The sequence below is a fragment of the Pteronotus mesoamericanus genome, unplaced genomic scaffold (assembly GCF_021234165.1).
Source record: "Pteronotus mesoamericanus isolate MK-2021 breed Mesoamerican mustached bat unplaced genomic scaffold, CSHL_Meso_final contig_169, whole genome shotgun sequence".
Taxonomy (NCBI): Eukaryota; Metazoa; Chordata; class Mammalia; order Chiroptera; family Mormoopidae; genus Pteronotus; species Pteronotus mesoamericanus.
The window spans coordinates 21,703,887-21,727,988 of record NW_026555068.1 but is presented as its reverse complement, the minus strand read 5'-3'; the positions used below and the strand labels follow the sequence as shown (position 1 = coordinate 21,727,988).

The following is a 24,102-nucleotide window of genomic DNA, read 5'->3' as shown; positions in this document are numbered from 1 at the left end:
ATGTCATGGCCTTATGAGTTTTAAGAAGATGCTATTTGGGACCTGGCCAGTGTGGCTCCGTTGGCCAGAGCATCATTCTGTAGGTAAGGAGTTCAGTTCCTGGTCAGGGCGCACACCCAGGCTGTGGGTTTGATCCCCTGTCAGGGCATGTATGGAAGGCAACCTATAGATGTTCCTCTCTCACATTGACCCCCCTCTGTCTTTCCCTCTCTCCCCCGCTCCCTTCCTTCCTCTCTAAGTAGTAAAAAAAATGTCCTCAGGTGAGGATTAAAAAAATTTTTCAAAAAGATTATGATAGTTGGTAAATTAGTTAAGCTCTCACTGTAAAAACAATAAAAATATGATAAAGATTATATAGAAAACAATAAAATGTTTTCTCTTAACTATTATTAAAAGGAAGACAATAGCCCAGCTGGTGTGTGGATGGCATGTGAAGCCTCCAGAGCTGAACAATGTTAGGAATGGGGATCGGCCAAAGCACGCATCCCCTCTCAGGAGAGGCAGCCCCTGCTCAGCTGCGGTCTGTTAGTCCCTTTCTCCAAAAAAACAGTAGGACCCTGCCAGAGTTGCACAATCTACTGTTTTTGCAAGAGAATCTGGAATTTTAGTTTTGTGGGATATGCGTGTACATTTTAACGTGCGTATGCCAACGACATGCAAGTCACATAAAACACATTATTGGGCCACCCGTTTGCCAGCTTGGTTTGGAAGCAGACTCTACCTGGATTGAAATAGAGTTTATGTTAAACACCGGTGCTTCACATATTTTTCATTCAACGGAGAAGAGAACTTAGTAAATATAAGCTGTTGGCTCTATCAGTTAGTGTTTGCTCCCAAAAATCCGGGTAACAAGCAATTGTGTAACATCAGTGGCATAGACCGGTACACATTTATTTAGGTCCAGTGTCATGGGTTCTCCAGGAGTCTGCTGATTCTGACGGGTCCTAGCCCTGCATGTGGCTCTGCTTCCCCTGTACCCCATCCTCTCTGGAAAAGGGGGCAAGCAGAATCCTGCTCTGTGCGTGGGGACCGCAGAGGTGCGAGAGAAGCAGCTCAGCTGCACGGGGGCTCCTCAGCCTTGGGTTGCGCCGCGCCCACTGGCATTTCATTGGCCGAACTCAAAGCCACGGTGTTGGGAGATGTGTCCCACCCTGGGGAGAGGGCAGAAAGCTCCTAAACTAAGGAGTAATGTATGATTTTGAGTCTTCCCACTTTCCCTGGTGATTTTTCCTTCTCTTTCCATTTCCCAATGAATGTGTTTGAAATTCTGTGTACTGTTTAAAATCTCTAACAGGAGCCCACCCTTGCACCCTATAAATGATCTAAAGTTTTATAACATTTTATGCTCTCTGAATGTTCTTCACTAATTGTTTGTCTCTCCTTGTTAACTTCCAGGCAAACCCTTTTCCTTTCAGTAGTAAGGTAAGGGAGGGCTCAGCTTGGGTGGAGAGTTTATCTTTGTTCTTTAAGTTCTCAAAATTCGAATTTGTGATGAACTTTGGGAGCAGAATCTGAAAATGATGCAACACGCAAATGTTACACATATCCATCACAGCTGTTTCTGTTTCAGGTGACCCCTAACGATTCCTAATGGAACCCTGGATTTTGTATACAATTGAAAAATCAGTCATTATATGAGGGCTTATTGACAAAATAATTATCATCAATATCAGGGACTTTCATGTAAAGCTTTTGCAAATGCACAGGTAGAAGTACGGAAAACGGGTTGAACAGGAAATGTTTCTATTTTGCTTTTTCCAAATTAAACACCATTTGATTGGTGTACTTGCAAGTACAAGACATAAATACTTTAGATGTAAAGTTTCTGTGGAAACTCTTAGTTCTTCATTTGGGAATAATCAGAGAGCTTATTCTTAATGGTGAGGAATGATTACAGCATAGTCATGATTCTATATAGTTTTGTAAGGGTTCTAAGATCATCACTTGGAAGGCCTACAAGCAACAAATTCTAGAATACAGTTAAATTGTTGTTGTATAGTAATAGCTATTTTCATGAATTAAGCCCTTTCCTTTAATCTAACAGTACAGAAGACTCAATTGTGAAGTGTTATAAATGAGCCTTACCTTTGTTTTTGAGAAGCTTTTGTTTTAATTTTGATTAAACGTATGCAACTATGTAAGATATGTTGGGTTTTAAATGTGGGTGTGTTACCTGGATTGCTGTGCGGCACCACCCCGGGGCGTCTTATTTGTAAGTAGTGTCTCATCTCAGGAACTGAATTCTGCGTGAAAGGTGCCCCCTGAAGTTGTTCAGCAGAAGGTTGTTAGTAGGGCTTAATGGCTGTTTCAGGTTTAAAGCATTTTTTGTTTTATGCCATCTCTCAGGAATTGCAGAGATATGGTTTGGATTATATCACTAATTCAATTGGAATTCGCTTTTATTTTGTGCAGAGACTCTCATAAAATTTAAGAAAAAAAAAGTTGTGATTATCCTGGCCTTGAAACCACCTGCATGAAAACCAGTGTCGGTTTCTCAAGAGTAGAGCCTAGAATAAATGGAAAGCACGCAAGTCGAACATTAAGTAGTTCCGTATAATAATACCTTCTTCACAGGCGACATTACCTTCCCTGCCTCGGCCCCTAAGGATGCCTTCTGGAGAGGGTGACACACACGTTCCATCATATTCAAGGCCTCACTTCCCTTGAGCGGCCCTTTCTGATACTTTCGTGGCCCACCTTCGGAGTTTTGGAAGGACCGGTGGAGCCTACGCCTCTCGGCCCAGTCAGCTGTTCCCAGTCGTAGTATAGTGTTCGTTGGTGGTCATCTAGGTTTCCGTGGGTCTGGACTCAAAGTTGAGACTGCTAATAGCGAATGTGTACTGAGACCTCACTGCATGTCAGGCACTGTTGTACATATTGGGTTGTCTAAAAAGTCCGTTTACTTTTTTTCTGTAAAATAGAAGGCACACTTTTCATTTTCACCAATAACTTTATTGATTTGGGTTTTTTGAGTATGTTGGCTCTCTCCCACGTGCTAGAACTTTGATTGTTCTCAATTAATGTCTTGATTTGATCGCTATCAACTTCAGCTGGTCTACCCATCATGGAGCATCATCAAGAAATCCCCAGCATGAAACTTTGCAAACCCCATTTGAAACGTTCGATCAGTCACAGCAACTTCTCCATACGCTGCACAAAGCTTTTTTTGCATTTCAGTTGTATTTTTACCTTTCTTGAAGTAATAAAGCATACTATGCCAAAAATGTTGTATATTTTCTTCCATCTTCAATATTAAAATGGCTACATAAAAATTCACCAATTTTGATAAGTTTTTAAAAAATGCATGCTGATATGACAGCTGCCACAGTATACTCCAATCAAATTGTTTTGAATGACATTAAAGATACTACTAGAGCCATCTTATGGGGAAAAAAATGAACTTTTTGGCCAACCCAATACATTAAAGTCATTTAAACTCACAACAACCTCATGAGGGTAGGTACTGTTAAGACCCACATTTTGATGATAGTAAATAGAGGCTCAGAGAGGTTAAGTAAGTTGCCTACGATAATACCAAATGTATTAAGTTTTCGAGAGCAGCCATAACATAGTGCAGGGGGCTTAAACAACAGAAATGTCAACACAGTGCTGGAGGCTACAAGTCTGAAATCAAGGTACCACTAGAGTTTGGCAGGTTCCTTCTGAAGTCTGTGAGGGCCGAATCTGTCCCAGGACTGTCTCTTTGGCTAGTAGACAGCTGTCTTCTCCCAGTGTCCCTTCTCATTGTCTTCTCTCTATGCATGTCTCCACGTTCAAACTTCCCCTTTTAAAATGACAACCAGTCATATTGGATTAGGGCCCCCCTAATGACCTCATTTTAACTAGGTTATCTTTATAAAGACCCTATCTCCACCGAAGGTCACATTCCGAGGTACTGGGGGTTAGGACTTGGGCATACAAAGGGCAGAGGGTGGTGGGCATAATCCAACCAGTAACATCGTTTAACAGCAATGGAGTTCTGTCCAGCAGTCTTCCTCGCAGCCCGAGCTTTCAGTCCCCACTGAAATTGTCATTTTTGTGGGTCAGACACGGTTGAATATTGGTTATATGCTTCAACCTGACCTGTTTCCAAATTACCAGGATGCACCTCATAAGACGTTTCGGTCAATGACAGACCATATGTACAGTGGTGGTCCCGTGAGATTTTAATGGAACCAAATTTCCTGTAAGGAATGGAAGGACATGTGGTTCAGGAGGACTTGTTTTCCCGTGATGGATCAGTATCTGTGAGCCGTGGCAGTAGGTTCCCTCTCACTCGTAGCACCTCACGTTGAGTGCACAGGTGACGTGAGCCTCTGTCAGCGTCTGTCCTGATTCAGCACCGAGGAGCCCGTCCCCCGAGCACCACACATTCAGAGGGTGCTGCAGCCCTCCCAGACCTCGCCTGATGGTCTTCAGAGCGCATGGCTGTGATTCCCGGTGGAGGCCCGAAGGCACCATACAAGGTCACAGGTCCATGGGAGGTGCCCGAACCAGTGTTCTGGGTCATGGCTGCTTTATAAAGCTTCCTGTGGTTGTATGGAGCCAGCCTGTCCCTGGACTTGGGAAATATTTTCAGGTTGTAATGATAAAGCATAGATGAGCTTGCCTTCTTCCATCAGTTCAATGCCAGAGGGTCCATGGAACCAAAAACAAATTTCCAAAGTCAAAATACCGAGGCCTCAGTTCTATACCCTCTCCATGTTAAAAACCGTCTTTTTGTTTTAATGACTACCCCAAAGTTTCTTAATCTGCCATTGCTCCAACATGCAATAGCCAAAACCACATTGCCATGACAATCCCCTGTGTCCCTTTATCTTTCCTTCTTGATTTCTTACTCCTACTGACCCTCAGGCCACCGTCCACTCCCTCCTGACTGTCACGATGTTGGCGATCTGTGCCCTAGCAGCCCCTTCCTGCTCGGTATTTCCAGTCAGCCCAGCCCACATCCCTGTTCACGGAGCAGCATCGACGGCGTCGATGTCCTCTTTCTGACCCTATCGGAAGGAAGCAGGGGGAGGCACTTGCCGGGCAGTGTTTACAAAATCTGCAGTGGTGCACAGTGATGTCCTGGGCCTTCCCAGTCGCTCCCCACTGATTCCCTGACTCACCCAGAGCAACATCGAGTCCCACAAGCTCCATTCATGGTAAATGTCCTATACAGGTGTACCATTTTTCTACAGTAATTTTTTATTTTTCAACTGTAGTTGACATAAAATATTATACTAGTGGCAAGTATATAACCCAGTGGTTGGACTTTATATAACTTACTAAGTGATCAACCCAGACAAATCTGGTACATATCTGACAACATATATAGTTATTATAGTATTATTGACTGTATTCCCTATGTCATATTTTACATCCCTGTGACTGTTCTGTAACTACCAATTTGTACACTTCTTAATCCCTTCATTTTATTCACTCATTCCCCCACCCTCCCATCTTTCACCTAGTCCCTCAACCCTCTCCCCTTTTTTACTTTTATACCATATTTTTACTGTACCTTCTCTATGTTTAGATAGAACAAATTCTCATCATTGTGTTATACTTGTCTGCAGTATTCAACGACAGTAACATTATGTACAGGCTTATATCCTAGGAGCAATAGGCAACATACGCCATATAGCCTAGTGTGTAGTAGGCTAACCATCTCAGTTTGTGTGAATGTACCCTATGAATGTCTGCATGACGAAATTGCCTAACAATACATTTCTAAGAGCCTGTCCCTGTAGTTAAGTGACTCATGACTGTATGTCATTCAGGTCAATCTTATATAAATATTGTCACCCTCAATGTGCCTGGCAATGAGCAATGGAGAATACCCAAGAACTAAAGTAAAGGCACTACAGCCTGGAGAATGTATACGTCCTTAAGTATGTATCCTCCTAATTCTGTCTCTTAAGTGTAGCCAGGCCATAAACTTACACACAGAGCGCTTTGAAAACAGTCTCAGTTACTCTGCAAAGGAGCATCTATGATTACCTTCTAAAATTTCAGTTCTGGCAAGTACGGCAGTTTTGGACCAGGGAACAGACAGACACAGAGCATCTAAGCTTTCACTAGTTCACTTCTTAGGGCTCTCCAGGTACGAGCCAGGAAAAAGCACCTCCGTCCTGCTGACCTGTGGAAGAAGGACCGGCTTCGAATTCCACCAGGGCTATGATCACATTTAAAGCTGAACGTGGCAGTTTCAGAATTGGAGAGCACTATGTCCTGGTCAAGACCGGTTGCCCTTTTATATAATTTATAAAATTCAGTTTATTAAGTAAACTTAATCTTTAAAAATGTATAGAGCAGCTCCAGGGAGATATGGTAGCCCCTATGTATTTTAGTTTTGTTTCATTGGCTTGTCAATCCTATTTCCCTAGTTGCTTTTATGAAAAAAGTCCTTTTCATTAACATGTATCATTATCATGTAAAACATTTTTCACTTCTCCCTTTATTTGAAAATATTCTGCTTTCAACAGTAACAACCTAACTTCATTGAACTTCCCTCTCTTCCCAACTCTTCTGTTTTCCCATTTGTCGGTGGTCATACTCGTAAGCGTCATCAGAAAAAAACTAGGATTCCCACTGAACCTAGGGAACACTTTGGCAGGCTGTGTACTTGCTCTCTGCTAACACTTTGAAGCGTGGCCACAGTTAGAGGACTTTGTCTTAGTCAGTTTGGGCTGCTGTAACAGGATACGATAGACTGGGAGGCTTCAATGACAGACATTTATTTCTCACAGTTCGGGAGGCTGGGAAGTCCAAGGTCAAGGCACCTGCGCATTTGGTGTCGAGTGAGGGTCCTCTTCCTGTGTCCTCACATTACAGAGAGAGAGGGCTCAGGTCTCACCTTCTCATCATGCCACATCATGAGGGCTCCACCTCATGACTTAATGTCCCCCCTCCTAATACCATCATATTGGGGCTTGGGGCTTGACTATATGAATCTTGGGGGGGACACAAATACTCAGTCCACAGCAGATTCTGAACCATCAGGGATCGACAACATGTTTCTCCTCCCTGCTCACGAGTGTGTTCTCTTGATTTTAGGTGTTCCCACCCCAAGCCAAGAAATTCTGCGGCACACGCTGAACACGCTGGTTCGGGAAAGGAAGATCTACCCAACTCCAGACGGCTATTTCATCGTGACCCCGCAGACTTATTTCATAACTCCTTCCCTCATAAGAACTAACAGTAAGTGGTACCATTTGGACGAGAGGATACCTGACAGGTCTCAGTGTACCTCCCCACAACCCGGAACCATTACGCCCTCTGCTTCGGGCTGCGTCAGGGAAAGGACATTACCCAGAAACCACTGCGACTCTTGCCACTGCTGCAGAGAAGACATGCACAGCATGCACGCGTCAACTCTGCAGAGGAAACCTGCCAAGGACTGCAAAGACCCTTACTGCCCTCCTTCACTCTGCCAGGTGCCACCCACTGAAAAGAGCAAAAGTACTGTAAATTTTTCTTACAAGACAGAAACTCTCTCCAAACCTAAAGATAGTGAAAAACAGTCCAAGAAATTTGGGCTCAAGTTATTCCGGCTAAGTTTTAAAAAAGACAAGACCAAACAGCTAGCCAATTTCTCTGCCCAGTTTCCTCCCGAAGAGTGGCCGCTGCGAGACGAGGACACGCCGACGACCATTCCCCGGGAGGTGGAAATGGAAATCATCCGGCGTATCAACCCGGACTTGACCGTGGAAAATGTCATGAGGCACACTGCACTGATGAAGAAGCTTGAAGAGGAAAAAGCGCATAGGAGTAAAGCTGGGTCCTCCGCCCATCACAGTGGAAGGAGTAAAAAGAGTAGGACTCACCGGAAGTCCCATGGGAAGTCTCGGTCCCACAGCAAGACGCGAGTCTCTAAAGGAGACCCGTCAGATGGTTCCCACCTGGATATCCCAGGCGACAGAGAGTATGACTTTTGTGATCCCCTCACCAGGGCCCCCAGGGAGGGCTGCTTCATCATTGAACACAAAGGAGAGAACTTCATTATGCACAGCAACACCAACGTGATCGAGCCTCATTTCCCCATGACGCCAGAATGGGATGTGTCGGGGGAACTGGCCAAAAGGAGAACTGAGATGCCTTTTCCTGAACCTTCCAGGGGGAGCTCCCACTCAAAAGTGCACCGAAGCCACAGCCATACCCAGGACCGGCGGTCCAGGAACGAGAGGTCCAACAAAGCCAAGGAGAGATCCAGGTCCATGGACAACTCCAAAGGCCCTCTGGGCGCCTCCTCTCTGGGGACGCCGGATGACCTGGCCGAAGGCTGCAGCCAGGATGACCAGACACCCATCCAGTCCTACATTGACGACAGTACCCTAAGGCCTGCCCAGACCGCCGGTCATCAAAGGGCTCACATTTTGTCCACAAGCTATAAAGAGGTGTGTATTCCGGAAAAAGTCGGGGGCGGCAAGGAGCCTTCCAGCGCTTGTGGCCTCTTGGAGCCAGGGAAACCACCTGAGAGTTTGCCGTCTTATGGTGAACTCAACTCTTGTCCAACAAAGACAGCCACGGACGACTACTTCCAATGCAACACCTCCAGTGAGACGGTGCTCACTGCGCCGTCGCCTCTGGGAAAGAATAAAGAGGACCACGACACTCTAGCCCTGGCAGAAGGGGTGAAAAAGCTGCCACTGTCTGATAGGCCGGCCCCGCATTCCTCCAGGGAGCCTGTGGGGCACAAGGAGGAGTCGCCGAAAGGGCCTGGTGGGGGCCCGGCTGCTTCAGGCGCGGCGGCAGAAGGGATTGCCAATGGACGCCTCATCCAGCATCACAGTGCCGAGCCCAGCAGCCTGGACAAGAGGAAAGAGATATTCAGCAAAGACACCCTGTTCAAACCTCTTCACAGCACCTTGTCTGTCAACAGCTATCACAAATCCAGCCTGTCCCTCCTCAAATCTCACCCGAAGACACCTGCCGACACACTGCCAGGCCGATGCGAGAAGCTGGAGCCATCATCCCTGGGGACCTCAGGGGCACAGGTCCTGCCAGCCCTTCAGCGTCAGCCGGAGTCTGGGGGGACCCAGGAAGCCTCTTTTGACTATTACAACGTCTCTGATGATGATGACTCTGAGGAAGGGGCAAACAAGACCACCGAGGAGGAGAAAAACAGAGACGATGTGGGCACCATGCAGTGGCTCCTTGAGAGGGAGAAGGAAAGAGACTTGCAGAGGAAATTTGAGAAGAACCTCACCCTTCTTGCCCCGAAAGAAACCGACAGCAGCAGCCACCAGAGAACCACCCATTCGGCGCGCCTGGACAGCATGGACAGCAGCAGCATCACCGTGGACAGCGGATTCAACTCCCCACGGTAGGGAGAGGCGCCTCCCCGCACACACATACACCTGCCTGGGCCTGGGGCTTTACGCAAAGCCCTCCAAAAGCTTCTGGTTTCACAGGCTCAGTTCTGCGAATGAGGGTTAAGGGTTGTGTGAGTTGCGTTGTTAACAACCTGTTTCTGACTTCTTTTTCAGGAATTGAAAACAAATGTTTCTGCAGCTGTAGAGATCACCAATCTGGACTGGTGGGTTGGCCCCTTCCCTCTAACTTGAATCAGTCCAATCTAAGAACAACATTTCCCAGTATTTTTCTATGTTTACATTGCCACCATAGGGTTTTTGGGTTGTTTTTTTTTAAGTCCTTCAAAAATCGAGTAGAATGAGTCGGGGGTAGGGTAGAGGCTGGGAATAAATTGACTGACTCAAGGACTAGAGTCTCTTTAGTTGACAATATACAGTTGACTCTTGAATAATATGGGCTTGAACTGTGTGGGTCAATTAAGGGCAGATTTTTTCAATAAATACTGTAAATATATTTCTTTTCCTTATGATTTTCTTAATAACATTTTATTTTCTCTGACTTTATTGTAAGAATACAGTGTTAATACATATAACATACAAACAAGTGTTAATTGACTGTTTATATTATCTGTAATGCTTCCAGTCAGCAGTGACCTACTATTAGTTAAGTTTGGGGGGAGTCAAAAGTTATACGCAGATGTTCGACTGCGGGAGGGTCAAAACTCCTAACCCCTGTCCTGTTCAAGGGTCAACTGTAAATCATATCTCAAAATGTTTCCAGTGGATCTAGAAGCTGGCTGCCATTTTAACCCCAACTTTCCGTGTGGCTCACCTCACCTTGCTCACACACCTTCCTCTCACCACTCACGTGACTACAGAGAAATGGACCTTGTTCTTCCCACGGGAAGATTGGGGGCCTCTACTCTATTAGATCAGAGCAGGTGCCAGCACTGTTCTTTCTCCCCCTGTAGAACTGATACAACCTAATCTGAGTCCTCTAACCAGAGCCCCCCCTTTGCAGTAGGTGCTGATAATTCAGCAAAGGGTTGACGGCTGAGAGTATGTGATGCTTGGTAGTCGTGTTTACTGCACTGAAGTGTTTCAGAGGTTAAGAAAGCAAAAGAGAGTCTATGCAACTTCCCTTTTCTTTTCCTTCACTCTTTCTTCTCCTCAAAGAGCAACTCGGGCCCTCATTTTCCTTCTAAATTCTACTCCAGATTGGTGACTCTGAGATGCAGAAATACTGTTGAGAGGTTGACAGTCCTCCTTTGCTGTGATTCCCAAGATTTTTACAATATTTATAATTTTAACACGTATTCAGATATGATTATGTACTTCATATATTTATTTTAATTGTTAGGAATTATAATCAGTTCTAGTGTGATCCTTTCACTGTATCTCTAGATGATTTGGGGACATAGCATCCCAAAATTAGAATTGGTAATCATTAATCTCTTTGTCACATATTAGGCCTTTGTTATCATCATCATCATCATCATCATCATTGTCATGTAACCATTTTTACGAGTTAACACGGGTGGAAGTCTAGTATCTAAACAGATGACAGAGCTGGCACTCTGGTTAAAGTGGGTGAAAGACCAGGGTCTCACTCTGCCTGTCCCTGAGGAGCCCTAAGCATAGAGCTCAGGGAACATAGCCCTCAGTCTGAAAACTACCAGCCTATTGAATGGCTTTTCTAAGAAATAACTTTTCCCACATAATTTCCAAATCAAATCTTAATTTATTTACCAATTATTTTGTTGTATGTCCTTTCCTTTCTACTGCTTTCTTCTACTCTTTTTTCTCCCCTTGAATTCTTTCCAGAGGATACCTTGTAAGCATATTTGAAGGTCTGTAATCGATGGTAGAAGTTCAAACCCATCATTTATGGAAGGTGTGGTTTCTATTTGCCTGTGCCTTATATTCTACTATTTCTTATTATGAAGGCTCCACCCACCTAATGCTTCTCACACAGCCACTTCCAGCCCCGCATGTGGCCCTTGGCCCCGGACCTCTGCTGAGAGGAAACTGGAGCACTCCAAAGGCAGTCCCTAAGGGGGTACAGAGAGCAGCTTAATGGTTCTCCCGCGAGAACCTGCCCCTGCGTAACGTTGGACGTCTTTGGTTTGTTTGGGGGCAAAAGAAACAGAAATATTCACGACGTAGTTGAACCAGTCTCTCCACAGACTACATTTTATCTGTAAATCTGGGCTTCAGAATCCAGGATATGAATGGGATTATTTCTTGAAATTAGTGTATTAGCATTTCTTTTAAGTGCTTTGTCACGGGAGAAGGCAAAGGATATTCTGAGGAGACAGCCTTCACAAATTGCTACGTGCCTGCCCGCTCTCTTTAGGCAGAATTTTCTCCAGAGAAATACGCAGCTCACCCATCAGTATCATGCGGTTAAAGGATCTACCTGAGAGTTCCTTACTGTACCCCCTTCTTTTTGAGTACATTTTCTATACCTACGGGCACAATGTATTTTCTGTACACCTCAGTGAATTCACTAAGCTGCCTTTCTAACTAATGCGTAGGAATAGTCTACGCGGGAGCATAGTTGAGTTGCAGGGAGTTTACTGGCTAGCAGGAGGGGTATTTTAGCCAGATAGCATCATTATACCGGCACCTCCCCACAGGTGTGAGGTACAGAAATCTTAGGTGGACCATTTATCCTGGTCTCCCAGTCAATAGTTCATGGAATGACTAAGATCCAAATTTTAAAAAAAAGACCCACAATGGCGGTCCCCACACTCTCAGCTTTCAGTGCTTGCTCAAGAGTCATGTTCAGCCACATTTCTGAAATTCTTTAGTCCCTTTTTTGGGACTGAAGGTAGGAACTTAAAAAAGGGGACTGGAAAAAAAGGTAGAAACCTAAGCTCTGCCATAGATCTAATCCTGACACTGAAATTTTTTGACATGAGAAGCCTGCTATTCCAAATCTGAGGCCACAACTGGTAGATAAACTTAACATGAAAACTGGAGGGATGCGAGGCAGCCAGGGCTGTGCCTGCTGTCCACACCGTGCGATGCACGCCGCCGAAGCCGGGAGCTGCGGGAGGCGCGCGCACCGGGAGGACGCGCGCACCGGGAGGACGCGCGCCGGAGCAGCCGGGTTCGGGCCTTCTGCCTATAAAATCCCCAGGCCTTGCTTTTAAGGCGGCACTCCATTAGCTCTCTCCTTAAAAAAGTAAGAACATTTAAATTTGCAGGACATTGTTACTGCTAACACCCCATCTCTGTTAACTTTTTCGTCCTCACGCCCAGAGCCCTCAGTGTGAATGCCACGCACTGCGCTCATGATTACAGCGATCACGAGATGTACCCTTCAGAGAAACTGGAGTACTGTGTACGTTTATCACGGTGAATATGTGGGCCGCAGCAAAGAGGCATCCCAGAGCACAGACAGCAACCGGCGTAGACTGCCCTTCGCGGCGATGTGTGTTTGCGGTGCCTTGCACAACGCCTGCCATACAGCAGGTCCATGTGAAGCCCATGCCTCAAAAGCTGGTTTAAAAGTGGGTTCTTTGGATCTTCCAATGTGTTTTTCCATAGAAAAGATGGCATTAGTATAGATTCCCAAACCAACCCACAGGAGCTACTTTCTTCACGACATGCCGGATACTGAACAGAAATAATTTATATTTGTCTAGCTGTCCTGTGTACAAATTCTTCATTGACACATGTGTCTTCTTCATGGTCACCCTGTGAGTAGGCAAATCAAGTAACCTTCCCGATTTTAAAAATGAGGATGTTAAATACCAGTGGGGAGAAATACTACCGTGATTAAAGATGAAGCTGAAAGAATGTGTCATGGAATTTCTGGGGTCTGCATGTTTATCACCTTTCTTCCCTCCTTCACCTGACCTGTGCCTCCGTTGTAGGGCTGGGAAGTCACTGATGAGTTTTCTTAGGGAAGAGGTCAGGCAGGTAAGTAGGTAAGTTCAGTGCCTTCCATAACGTTAGTGATGATGTGTTGAGTATTCTTTAGGTATGCCCAGATTCACCACAGGCATAATGGAAGAACTTGACGTATTTCTATAACGGTATTAACCTTCTGGAGGTACCCTCTGCTGTCAAGAAATGTTGGTTTTTTTTGTAGTCGATAAACACATTTTCTTTTGAATAATTAACTCTTGGCCCGTTGATGAGAAGCAATCTCGAGGCCACAAGGAGTTAGAATGGAAGAACCTGAGAGTAAGGGCTGCCAGGGTCTGGGGTTCAGACAAAAGTGCCATCGTGTTTGGACGGCAGTGAGGGGCGGGGGCTGTCCACTGTTGTACTTTGACCAGTAGACCAGCTTCAGCAGGCTCACATCAGTTATGGGGACCAGCTCCCGTCCAGTATTCTGTAAACCTTGACTCTCTCCAATAGAATGGATGGATGTTTTGAGCCCCCTCGGGCTTCTTCAGTCTCTCTGTCAGCTGCTAATGTTCTTATTACCATTTTGAGGACCTTGAACATGAAACCCATTCAGCTCCTATCAATTGGGCCAAGTAATCTTATTTCTGCTATTTCCCTACACATTTGAAATATTAAACGTTCCAAGTCTCTTGGAGCAATAGAATAGATTTCAGTATTTCTAACTTAGAAAAAGTAAGAGAAATTAAAAATGTCAAATTAGTCTTTAACTCACCTCTATTCTATAAGAATCCTTTAAAATTCCTACCAACGAGTGTGTATGGATGGGATATGCAGATAATGTAAACTTCACAAGTGAATGGGTAACATCAAAGATTCCTCATCTGAAAATATGGTGTGTAATGTGTTTTCACTAACGTGTTAAAATTTGAAACAGAGGGGGATGGTGTTTAAAAAGAATTTTGTTTCCACCAGTGTGGTAGATTAGCCAATGGCACGCTTGAAGTCCACCGAAGTCAAACTCTGCGAATTGAGAATGAAACAGAACCATTAGGGTACAATTATTGAGTTTATTCAGGAGCAGTTACATCAATGAATTTCCTGCCTGAAATGAAATCATTGCACATGTGTATTTATGAGTATTTTTAACACTTGATGCGATAGCTATATATCACATCAAATTTTGGGGTCGTTTCCTTGAGTAGGGGGGAGGCATTTAAAGGGCGCTCACCATGGAAAAGCCCTTTATTCAGGGCGCTGCTGAAGGTGCATGTTTTGCAAGCTCCTGGAGCCACATGTGAACGATCAGTGGGCGTGGTCCGTGTGGGGCGTTATGAGCCAGCAGACAAAAACCCATTAACTCCATCATTTGCTCTTCCTCTGGAGCTCCCTCTATAGTGCTTTATGTTCAAAACAAAACAAAACCCACCCTTTTTACTCTTGTAGCACGCGGGAGAGCCTGGCTTCCAACACGTCAAGCATCGTCGAGAGTAACCGTCGGCAGAACCCTACCCTGAGCCCGGCCCACGGCGGGGCTGGCCCAACCTTCAACTTCCGAGCAAGTACGGACCCCCCGAGCAGCGACGCCGAGAAATTACAGAAACCTTCCAACTGCTTGCAAGCTTCTGTGACTAGTGTGTGATAGTCGTTCTGCCTCAGATTTCCTGTCTCGTTCGATGCAGCCAAGTTTACGACACTGGGACTGATGTTTACATCTTCGGGAAGACAAGCATCTCAACCACAGTTTTCGTGTTTACTTAAACTGTGCTGCTAAGTAGGCTAGAGCAAAACACAAAAGTCTTTCTTTCAGAGTATTGCTTCTCACATGTATGGCTCTGTAGCAACAGAATAGCAGTAGGGGTGATATGTACACTTTTGCTTCACTAATTGTACCTGAGCACCCATAGGAGAGTCTAGACACTGTCAGTGTGATGCGCATTTTCGATGTCATGCAGTTTGCCAATTCCATGTTTAAATGCCACAGGTGCGTGTTGCTCCCAGACTGTGGGCAGATGGTGCCGCAGAACTGATTCTTGACACTTCCAGAAAACAACAACAAAACAAAACTAAGCCACCACCGAATGTCCAATGCGAGGGCCCACCGTGAGGGACGTCAGCCCCGCCCCGCTGAGAAGGGACCCCAGCCCTCTGTGTGTGAATCGCCTAGGCACCCGTCATTTGTCACTGTGAGTGTGCGTGAAGCGGCTTTGCAGGCGCCCAGGGAAGTGTGTCGCGAGGGTCCTGATGGCCGTGCTGGGGGCGTGTGTTTGCGGGATTTTGTGTTTAAGGTCACAGATGCTTGTCTGAGTTTGAACCTCCCATGATCACCCACAGGAATATAGGCCTTTGAATCTGAAGTAGATAAAGAGGAAGGGGTCCCCAGCCTGGCTGGGATGCAGCACGCGGTGACGGAAGAGGTAATGCGGACTCTAAAAGGTGTTCGTCCAGTACGTAAGGAAGAGAGAGAGGAAGAGCGCTTCCTTTTTGGGATACTTATGATGATCCTAGCTTACTATAATAGATGCGATGATTAGTTTGTTTAAAAGCAAAATGTTCTTTGTGATACAAATGAAGAGTATGGCCTGGGGGTGTTATTCTTTCTAATGGAAGGACATAAATCTATTTTATGTAGTTTTAAATAGAATGCCTAAATTAGGCTGTGGGAGATAATTTTTAGTGGTTAGAGGAAAGAGCAGATTTAGGGAGAGTTGAACTTCAGGCCTTTTATTCCTGGGAAGATATCTATAGAGAAAACTTTAAAGTAATTTTTGATCAGAAATATACATGTGCCCATGTAATTAACAACAGGATGAGCTCATTCTGCAAGTGTGGTATAATTCTAACTTCCACTCCCCTAAAATTTACCAGAATGACAATTATGCATACATGAACTATGCCTGAGTAATGTTTACAGATACTTTGTAACCCATTTCAGGAGGCATTTTTAGGTGGCTGCGCAGTTATTAGCCCCAACTTAATCTCAAAAAGGTTTGTTAACATTTGGCTTTAGTTTACAACGTCACATCGAATACAGAGAAGCTGGTCAGCAGCAAAGGGATCACAAACAAGCTTCGGCCTTCTAAGAAAGAGACTTTTCAAAGCCCCCTTGTTTTATTTTATGAGAACAGCAGAATAAATCTCAAGAGAGTGGAAACTTATTTGCAAAAGGGTTACATAGGACACGAGTAAAAAGGTCTGACCAAAAATTTATTTAGTTTAGTGGCATGTGATGTTTGGAGCCATATACCATAAAATATAGATCCAAAAATAAATCTAAAATATTTTTTCCTCAGATTTCAATCAATGGCATAAAATCTGGGGAACATTTCTGCTCCAGTATGAGGTTTAGTCCCTGGCCATCTGTAAAGGATGCGGTCGTATACATGCTCAGACTGATTCTTGAAACACGTGGGCGCCCACTCATGCCGTACCAGATACTTGGAAGTTGCATGGGAAACTGGATGCATCGAGTTCAGTACAGGTTCATTCCGTGCGCTTAGAGTGCAACCTAAGTCCACTTCTCGGTAAACTCCCACACCACGAAAATGCGTAAGTCAGCTGGCGGTCAGGACCATGCCTTATTTCCTCTAAGGCATGCTTTGATTGCTCAGAAATGCACTATTTGTCTCACTGCTTAAATATGTCCCGAAAGAATGATAATGTATCGAAGAGACTATATACAAAGTCTGTTTCCTTGGGGAGTTGTATACCATACGGTTACTAAATTCTTCTGCCTAAATTCGCTTTTTTTCCCCCAAAAACCTGCTCTCAAGTGTTTATCATACTATCAGTTCATAAATAATATAACCATTAAAACAATCCATCAGCCTCTAGTTGATCCTCTGAAAGTAGCCGTTATAATAATCAAATGCTGTGGGAACAGGAAAGGAAAGCATTACTTTTAGAAGCTTTAAAATATGAATTTATCAATATTTCACAAGAAGTAGGTTTACAGAAGATGTTATTCAAATGAAATGTGTACACTATTTGCCTGATGCTATGGGGTACCTGATTTGGAAAAAAAGAAAAAAGAAAAAAGAAGAACTCCCTGAGACCAGCAGCCATTAGCATAGAAATAATGGACTTTAAAGATGATACTATGTAAGCAGACGTTCCATGTAGAAACAACCCCATCTCATCTATTTGGGATTCCTCAATGGGGAAGGAGGGTGGCAGGAAGCACATTATAAATGTCACCCAAGATGGTCTACGGTGAGGTTCTCAGTGACCAAACGCTCGGGCCGCTCCAAGCTTCGCCAACATCCTTGTCCTCCAGTGAAATGATAGCTTTGTGCTACACAGATGCTTAGCTAGTCTTCACTTAGAGTGTATCAACTGAAAGGTTTACAAAATTGAATCTGGTTGAATCTCTGTGTAGCATTCAACTTTAAAGGGTCAACCCATCTGTCGGCATTTTGCACACTTATGTATTATTATGATACAGCATATTACTTTATGGTAATTTTTATTTTTACATATAACTACCTCCATAAATTTGATGAAGCAGCAGCAGTGCGTTGAAGTGTGTTCAAAAAAGCAGTTTAAAACTCGCGTGTCATTAGGCCACGGCGTTCGGTGTGTGTGTCGGTGATTGCCTGTGTGGACTCATGACTTCTTCATGGCCATGGTTTCCTTTGATGGCATTATTTCACCTTCAGATGTAAACCTGTCTCTCCTCTCTTCCCCACGAAAGCGCACTTGATTTTGTTATGAATGATAGGAAGTTTAAATTTCTTGTCTTCTCCCTCCCTCCGCCCCAATTCCTGCTCGAAGTTCCCCCTAGCGAAGAGCCAATTGGTAAATATAACTTGGCAAGCTATTGACTTCTATAAAAACCTGATTTCAGTTCTAGATTTTCAGTAGCAGAAGACACACAGGGAATTCGGACTGCCACCTCTGAAGCACTTTGGTCCCCTCTGCCTCCACTCGCATGCCACCATGTCAAACCTACACTTCAGTGAACAGAGCTGTGCTGTGTAGTCGCAACTTGTGCCAACTAGTTGGTATTCCATTCTGTATATTTTGCACATCTCAGGGGACCTTAATGAGCATGCGAAAAGGGGGGTGCTAGCAAATTGAGGAAATAACTCGGAGGGCTGAAAGGGGACTAGCTGGAAAAAGAAAACAAACGATTGCTTCTCTGACTTTGGGAAGCTCAAGTTCAGGAAGAAGAAATTGAATGTTAATATGGAGTAACAATGATCTGAACACCAGCTGTTCCCCAGTCTCCCTTTTCCATAACCCAACCAGCATTTCTAAAATGCAAATTTCAATGATAGTGCAGTCACCTCGGGGACAAAAACAACAACAAACCAACTCTTCAGTGGAAACGAAAGCATTGTTCCCTTTTTTAGGTTGGCACAGCTTTGCAAAATTTGACCCAGGATAAACCACTTAACCACCACAAAGTGTACTTGAAAACAAAGTTTTTAATTTCAGTGATAGGCCTGTTGCTCACAATACAATAGCAATCATATTTTGAAAAGTCTCATCATTTATAACATGGGCAGTATTTGGAGCTTGATTAAAAACCAACAATAACCTATAATGACTTTGCAAGTTCATTTTGGGATCTCAAAGTGCTTCCAAAGCATTCAGAATCACAAAGAATCCACCCAGCAGGTCCTATTTATAATACCCATACTTGAAATGAATAAACAGAAGGAGTGACAAGATTACCCAGAACACAGTGGCAGCTATCAACAATCTCTTTTCTATCTGTTTGATAGACCATCATGAGAAATCACTCAGTACAATGCTATTTTTTCTGATGTGTGCTAATAAAGTCAAAGAAAACAAATGCAACTTTACACCTTTGTCCATTTTCATTCAAAAAGTTCAAGGTGTTTGGAGTTTTACACCTCAGTACGCCTCACTGGTATCGATTTATGAAGTGGGAAGTCAACACATCCATTCACATCCCATTGTGGTCAGTGGTAGATCTAGACCCACACCCTTGTTTACAGTTTCATATTGGGCTTCTGTAACCCCTGCGCTAAAATACCATCTTTCAGGAACACGACTGCTCCTGGCAGTGGAAGGTGCTGCAACAGATGTTTTCATTAGAAACTGCCTTGAGTACTCTTCCCGTGCTTCTTAGCACAACAGAAATTCAGTACCATTATCAAGCCCTGCTCCGAAGAATCAGGGTTGCCAAGAGAGCTGATGTAGTTCTAAGTGTTTTCTCAAATTAGGAGATAGAAGACCCTCAATGGGGACTTTCTCTCTTGCCACAGGCCAGCCACAGGGCCAGCTGGCAGCATGCTGGCAGGTGACAGTGGACCCCAGCAGAAGTGACCCTTTCCTTCCCTCTCCCCAGCCCTGGTCCTGTCCTGCCCATTGTCAAGGCCACCAGTACTCTTCTGTTCTTGAGTGACTCTCCTGCACATGTGTAGGGCCAGGGAAACGGGACACAGGAGAAATGAATGCAAAAGCCATGGAAAACATTGTTTTGCTTTGGTTAGTAAAATATGGGCAGGAAAGAGATTACCATTGCTCTGATCTCTGCCAAGTGAGATAAAAGAATCAGCTGTCACTCCGTCACTCTCCCAGAAGGGTTTACAGCATTAAGGAAGCATCCAAGATTTTCCCAGAGATTTTTACGTAGGAGACATTTCATAAATTGCATATATGAGAAAATTCATTATTAAATGTCCTGGTGTGTTTGAAATAGACATTGGCATCTCCCGGGCTGAGTTCGTCTCGGCATCTCTTGCAGCAGCGTCCCAGAGAACCCCCGGTGATGGTTCCCCTGACACAAGACCCGGTTTTTTCACAGTCATGTTGTCTGTGGCTTACAGTTGCTGATTTGCAAAGTTCAGAATTCTACAAGGCTCAAGGGTGGCTCAGCCTCCTTCTTATGATGGCGTATTATCAATTATCGGGCTTTAAATTGCTCCTGTTGGCTTCAAATACGAACACACACACACACACACACACACACACACACACACACACCCTGCCAACGAGGGAAGGGGCTGTTTCCCAGGTGAGGCAGTGATGATGGGAAGCCCATGTAAGACTAGAAGCTTGGCTGGTCCATATACCACTGCCTACCTCCCTGTCCAAAGGTTGACCTTGGCACCACGTTCCTTTCCTCCCACCTAAAAGAGGTACCAAATCTGAGATCTGAGATCTCCTTCAATATCAGTCCTCTGCAGTTACAGGAAATTTATCATGAACGACACACTCCACAGCTCCTCGCCTTCCTGCCCTCCAAGCCCTCTCCCTCCTCCCCATCTCCCCACCTAGATACCGATACACCGCCGCGGTCTCCACATTGGAAGGGCGAAATAGTGTGTGGTATTGTGCACACATGATGGGTTAGCGCCACAGCTAACCTCAGGTCGCCTTCCTGTAAGTATTGACAGCTACAAATTAAGGTCCTTAGAGTAGTTGACATAGATACGACTTTCTAGCAGAGAATTAAATTTCAGCGTTCAGTTTAAAGGGATCATAATTCTGCAGGTATCTTTCTCTGAGTGACTGAATGTGACTATTGCATTAGGGTAAATGAATTAAGAGGTGCAAGTGGGATTTCCTGTATGTTAGAAAGGAGTTTTGCAGCCAAGACTGCCTTGAAAAAAATGTGTTTGCACTGAAAAAAAAAATTTAAATTACTTGGTCTCTGGTTGCTGTAAAGGTCATCCAAGATGGATGTTCTGTTTATATTGTATAGTATTTCATATGAAATAATTACAGTTCATGAAATGTCTTCCCTAATGTTACTGATTTATAACAGCACATTTGTAACATGGTTTTTATCGTGTCAGTGTGCCATATTGTAAATGATGATTACTTGTCATGCTTAGTATAATAACTTAAAAGAAAAAAAAAGCACAGGGATTTTTGTAAGTCTATATTTGAAAGTCCCTCCATATGGTAATATTGTGTTCATGTTGTTTATGTAGTGTTGTGTGAAATATCCATTTTGGATTGTGTTACTTTTTAAGATATTAAATAACATTTGGTTATATGTCTAAGTGGATTTTTTTGGTACCTGAGAGAAAATACCCTAGGTGAGATCAATTTATTTTTCTCCTCAATTAATATGATTTCATAACAAATTTTTATTGCACAGTCTTTATTAGCACTTTTGAATTAAAACAACTAAAAATGGACATTTCTGATCAAAGTCTTTTTCAAGGAACGTTGAAAAATTCACATTTTTAGCTAGTTATTCAAATTTAAAAGAGCGAGACTTAGAGAACCATATAATTAAGCTTTCTCTATGAAATTGGAAAAAGGAATGGAGTTGTTTTTGTTTTTGTTTTGTTTTGTTAGCACTCACATCCCAGCTGCTGTCCCCAAATAAACGTGATCCCCTTTCCTGTAAACCTTTGGAGGTACTCAAATCTTCCAGTGAGGTACTTGCACAAGTAGGGAAGGCCTTCGGAGTCTAGTATTTGTTCTTTTGACTCTTCACTGGTGGCAAATCTTTGTTCTGGGAGAATGGACTCCATTTTCTCAAACCAAAAATGACCTGTTCAAGTGATTAAGCTGGGAAACAGCATTCTTAATCAAAAACAATATGGAGCTCTAAAGTTGAGCCTGACTTTCTTATAAAGGCATTACCCCAAGCCGACTTCCCAAAACTGCTTTGAACGATGGCAGTGTCATTGGGACACGTGTGCAGAACCCAAGGTGACAGCTTTGAAGGCCAAGTCTTACTTTAGTTGAAAGAGTTTTGTCTCTATATATTTCAAACTGTCTCAATACAGACACTCCATTTTTCAAGCATGAGTTAGGACGAGCAAGAAGACTGAGAGTATATTGTGAGTATTACGCTCGGACCAAACGCGGCAGTGTTAAAGGAAGGGTTAACTCCACGTGTCTTCCAGAAAGATCCAGTCAACTAGACACATGGACGAGATGTGGTGACTTCCTACAGAGGTGGAAGGCAGGGCTCTTACTCCTTTGAAAGAATGGTCACAGTTCATAAAAACCTTTCCTTTCCAAAGGAAATGGTATGGTTTTAACTTATTTTTCAGTGTTTAGAATGGTGGGATTTTTTTCTTCCGTAAGGACGATCCAAGCAGAGGACTCAGTATTTGCCCTCACCCTGTTCCAGCAGTGAGATTGATAGCCACTGACTAATAAAAAGTAGTTATTCACCTGAATTTAATAACTCTTTTCACCATGAAAGCTTATCCCTGCTGTGGGGATACTTGGATTTCGTGACAGTCCCCCTCTTTGGGCTCAGTGGCTCCAGACTTTTCCTGTAAAGCAAATAGTTAATCACGTGACATACGGGGTAAGTGTGTGTGATGAACACTCGCAGAGCACGCTGCATACACCGTGCAGGAATTTCAAGAAAAGTCAAGGCACCTGCTCTCAAGTTAGGCTGCGGAGGGCTTTTGGTGAATCTTAAAAGAATTGCTTTAGAAATATGATGTTAAGCGTGAGTGGGAGATTCGATACATTAGATGAGACAAGAAGGGCAGCAGTGCTAGTCTGGGGGGTAAAGGGTGAAACTGAGCACATGCTCAGTGGAGAGGACAGCCTCTCCTCCTCACTCAGACCCAGGACTTTGAGGCGGGTGTCTGGCTCCAATGGCGTAAACGTCCTGCACCTTGAGCCAGAGCGGGCTTGTCTGGGTGACCACTTAGATGGCTGACTCAGGCCCCCTCCAAATTCCATCAAATATTCCTTCTAGGTCACCTGCCTTCACACCCCTCTTTCTTCTCTCTGTTGTAAATTTCAGTGCATTATTTTTCTTTTCTATTACCTAGGGCTTATTTTACTTTACTCTTTTCTCTGCACAAAACCAATAATTTTTGTTTGTTGTTATGCTGTCTTGTTTTTTAATATTTGGACTTGTTCCTGGTTTCAGTTATAAATATATATAAAATGATGCATAATATTACCACATTAATGCATATTAATAAAATAGGGATATGTAATATGTAATTTATATACATAGTAATTACGTATATAATTGCCATTGATTACTAGTGTTTTAAATTTCATATTTATATTGCCTTACCCTCTTTGTAGCCACAGCTCTGTCTTCCTTCGATCTCATGTCCTCTCACCTTTGTGCTGAGAGCCTTCTGTTCTCTAACATTTAAATAGAAATCTACCACCAGCTGACCCATCAAAGGCCTGAGAAATCGCTGGCAACTTTCAGAGGTAGAGAGATAGATGATGATAGACAGACAGATAGATACATACTGCATTAGAACAAAGACCTCTGTGTTGGTATAGTCTGTAATGTGTTCATTGGTTTTGAGCGCTTCTGAACTTTCTGCTCCTTTAGGATGCTCTAGGCTCACTTGCATATTTTTCTGCCTGAGTCACAGGATCAGCCACGTTTCCAAGGAGCCCTGGCTTCCTTTACTAGAGGATGGTGTTAGCAACCAAGATCCAGGTGCTAGGGAAGCCCACTGCTCCTGGAGAGCCATTATTTCCAGGCCCTGCCGCTGACAGAGCCAGGACACATATGTGCGTACACTAACCTGCGTATAGAGGTACGTCTGTAAGTATTTCCATATGTAACATCTGCATCTCTAGCAACTCCCTGTGAGTTCATACTGGTGTGTCCAGCGCTAATCCATCACTACAAAGACCACTCCAGCCGCCTCCCCTGTGCTTACCTGTAGCCTCCCCTTCCAGCTGCGAGAAACCCGGCCCCTGCCACTGCCACCCACATCTTTAATTGTTCTCTTGCAGCATACATGCATGATGCTTCCTCCACTGTATCTTATAATACTGATTAGAATACTATGGGTCAACGTGGAAGCGAAAACAATGGAAAGTTTTCTCTACTCCTAAGCAGGTGCTTACTTAGTGCGACAGAACATTGAAGACCATGAGCTTATTGATGGACACATCTGGTCCTAACAGGATTGTTCTAAAGAATTTTAAGGTTCAGGGGGAAAGGTCACTAGTAACATCCTCCAGTGTGTACCTGTCCTTTTGTCACATTGTCAGTACTTGGAAG

At 44.0% G+C, this 24,102-nt stretch overlaps 1 protein-coding gene across 2 annotated transcripts in view; it reads left to right on the top strand.

Moving 5' to 3' along the window:
* Positions 1 to 20,855, top strand: part of STOX2 (storkhead box 2) — a 185,294-nt gene extending 164,439 nt beyond the window's left edge. For both annotated transcript variants that reach the window (XM_054566188.1, XM_054566189.1), the window contains exons 3-4: positions 7,042 to 9,310; positions 14,607 to 20,855. In XM_054566188.1, the coding sequence (XP_054422163.1) occupies positions 7,042 to 9,310; positions 14,607 to 14,802 (2,465 nt within the window). In that variant the 3' untranslated portion in view covers positions 14,803 to 20,855. The remainder of the gene's footprint in view (positions 1 to 7,041; positions 9,311 to 14,606) is intronic.
* The last annotated feature ends 3,247 nt before the right edge of the window (positions 20,856 to 24,102 follow it).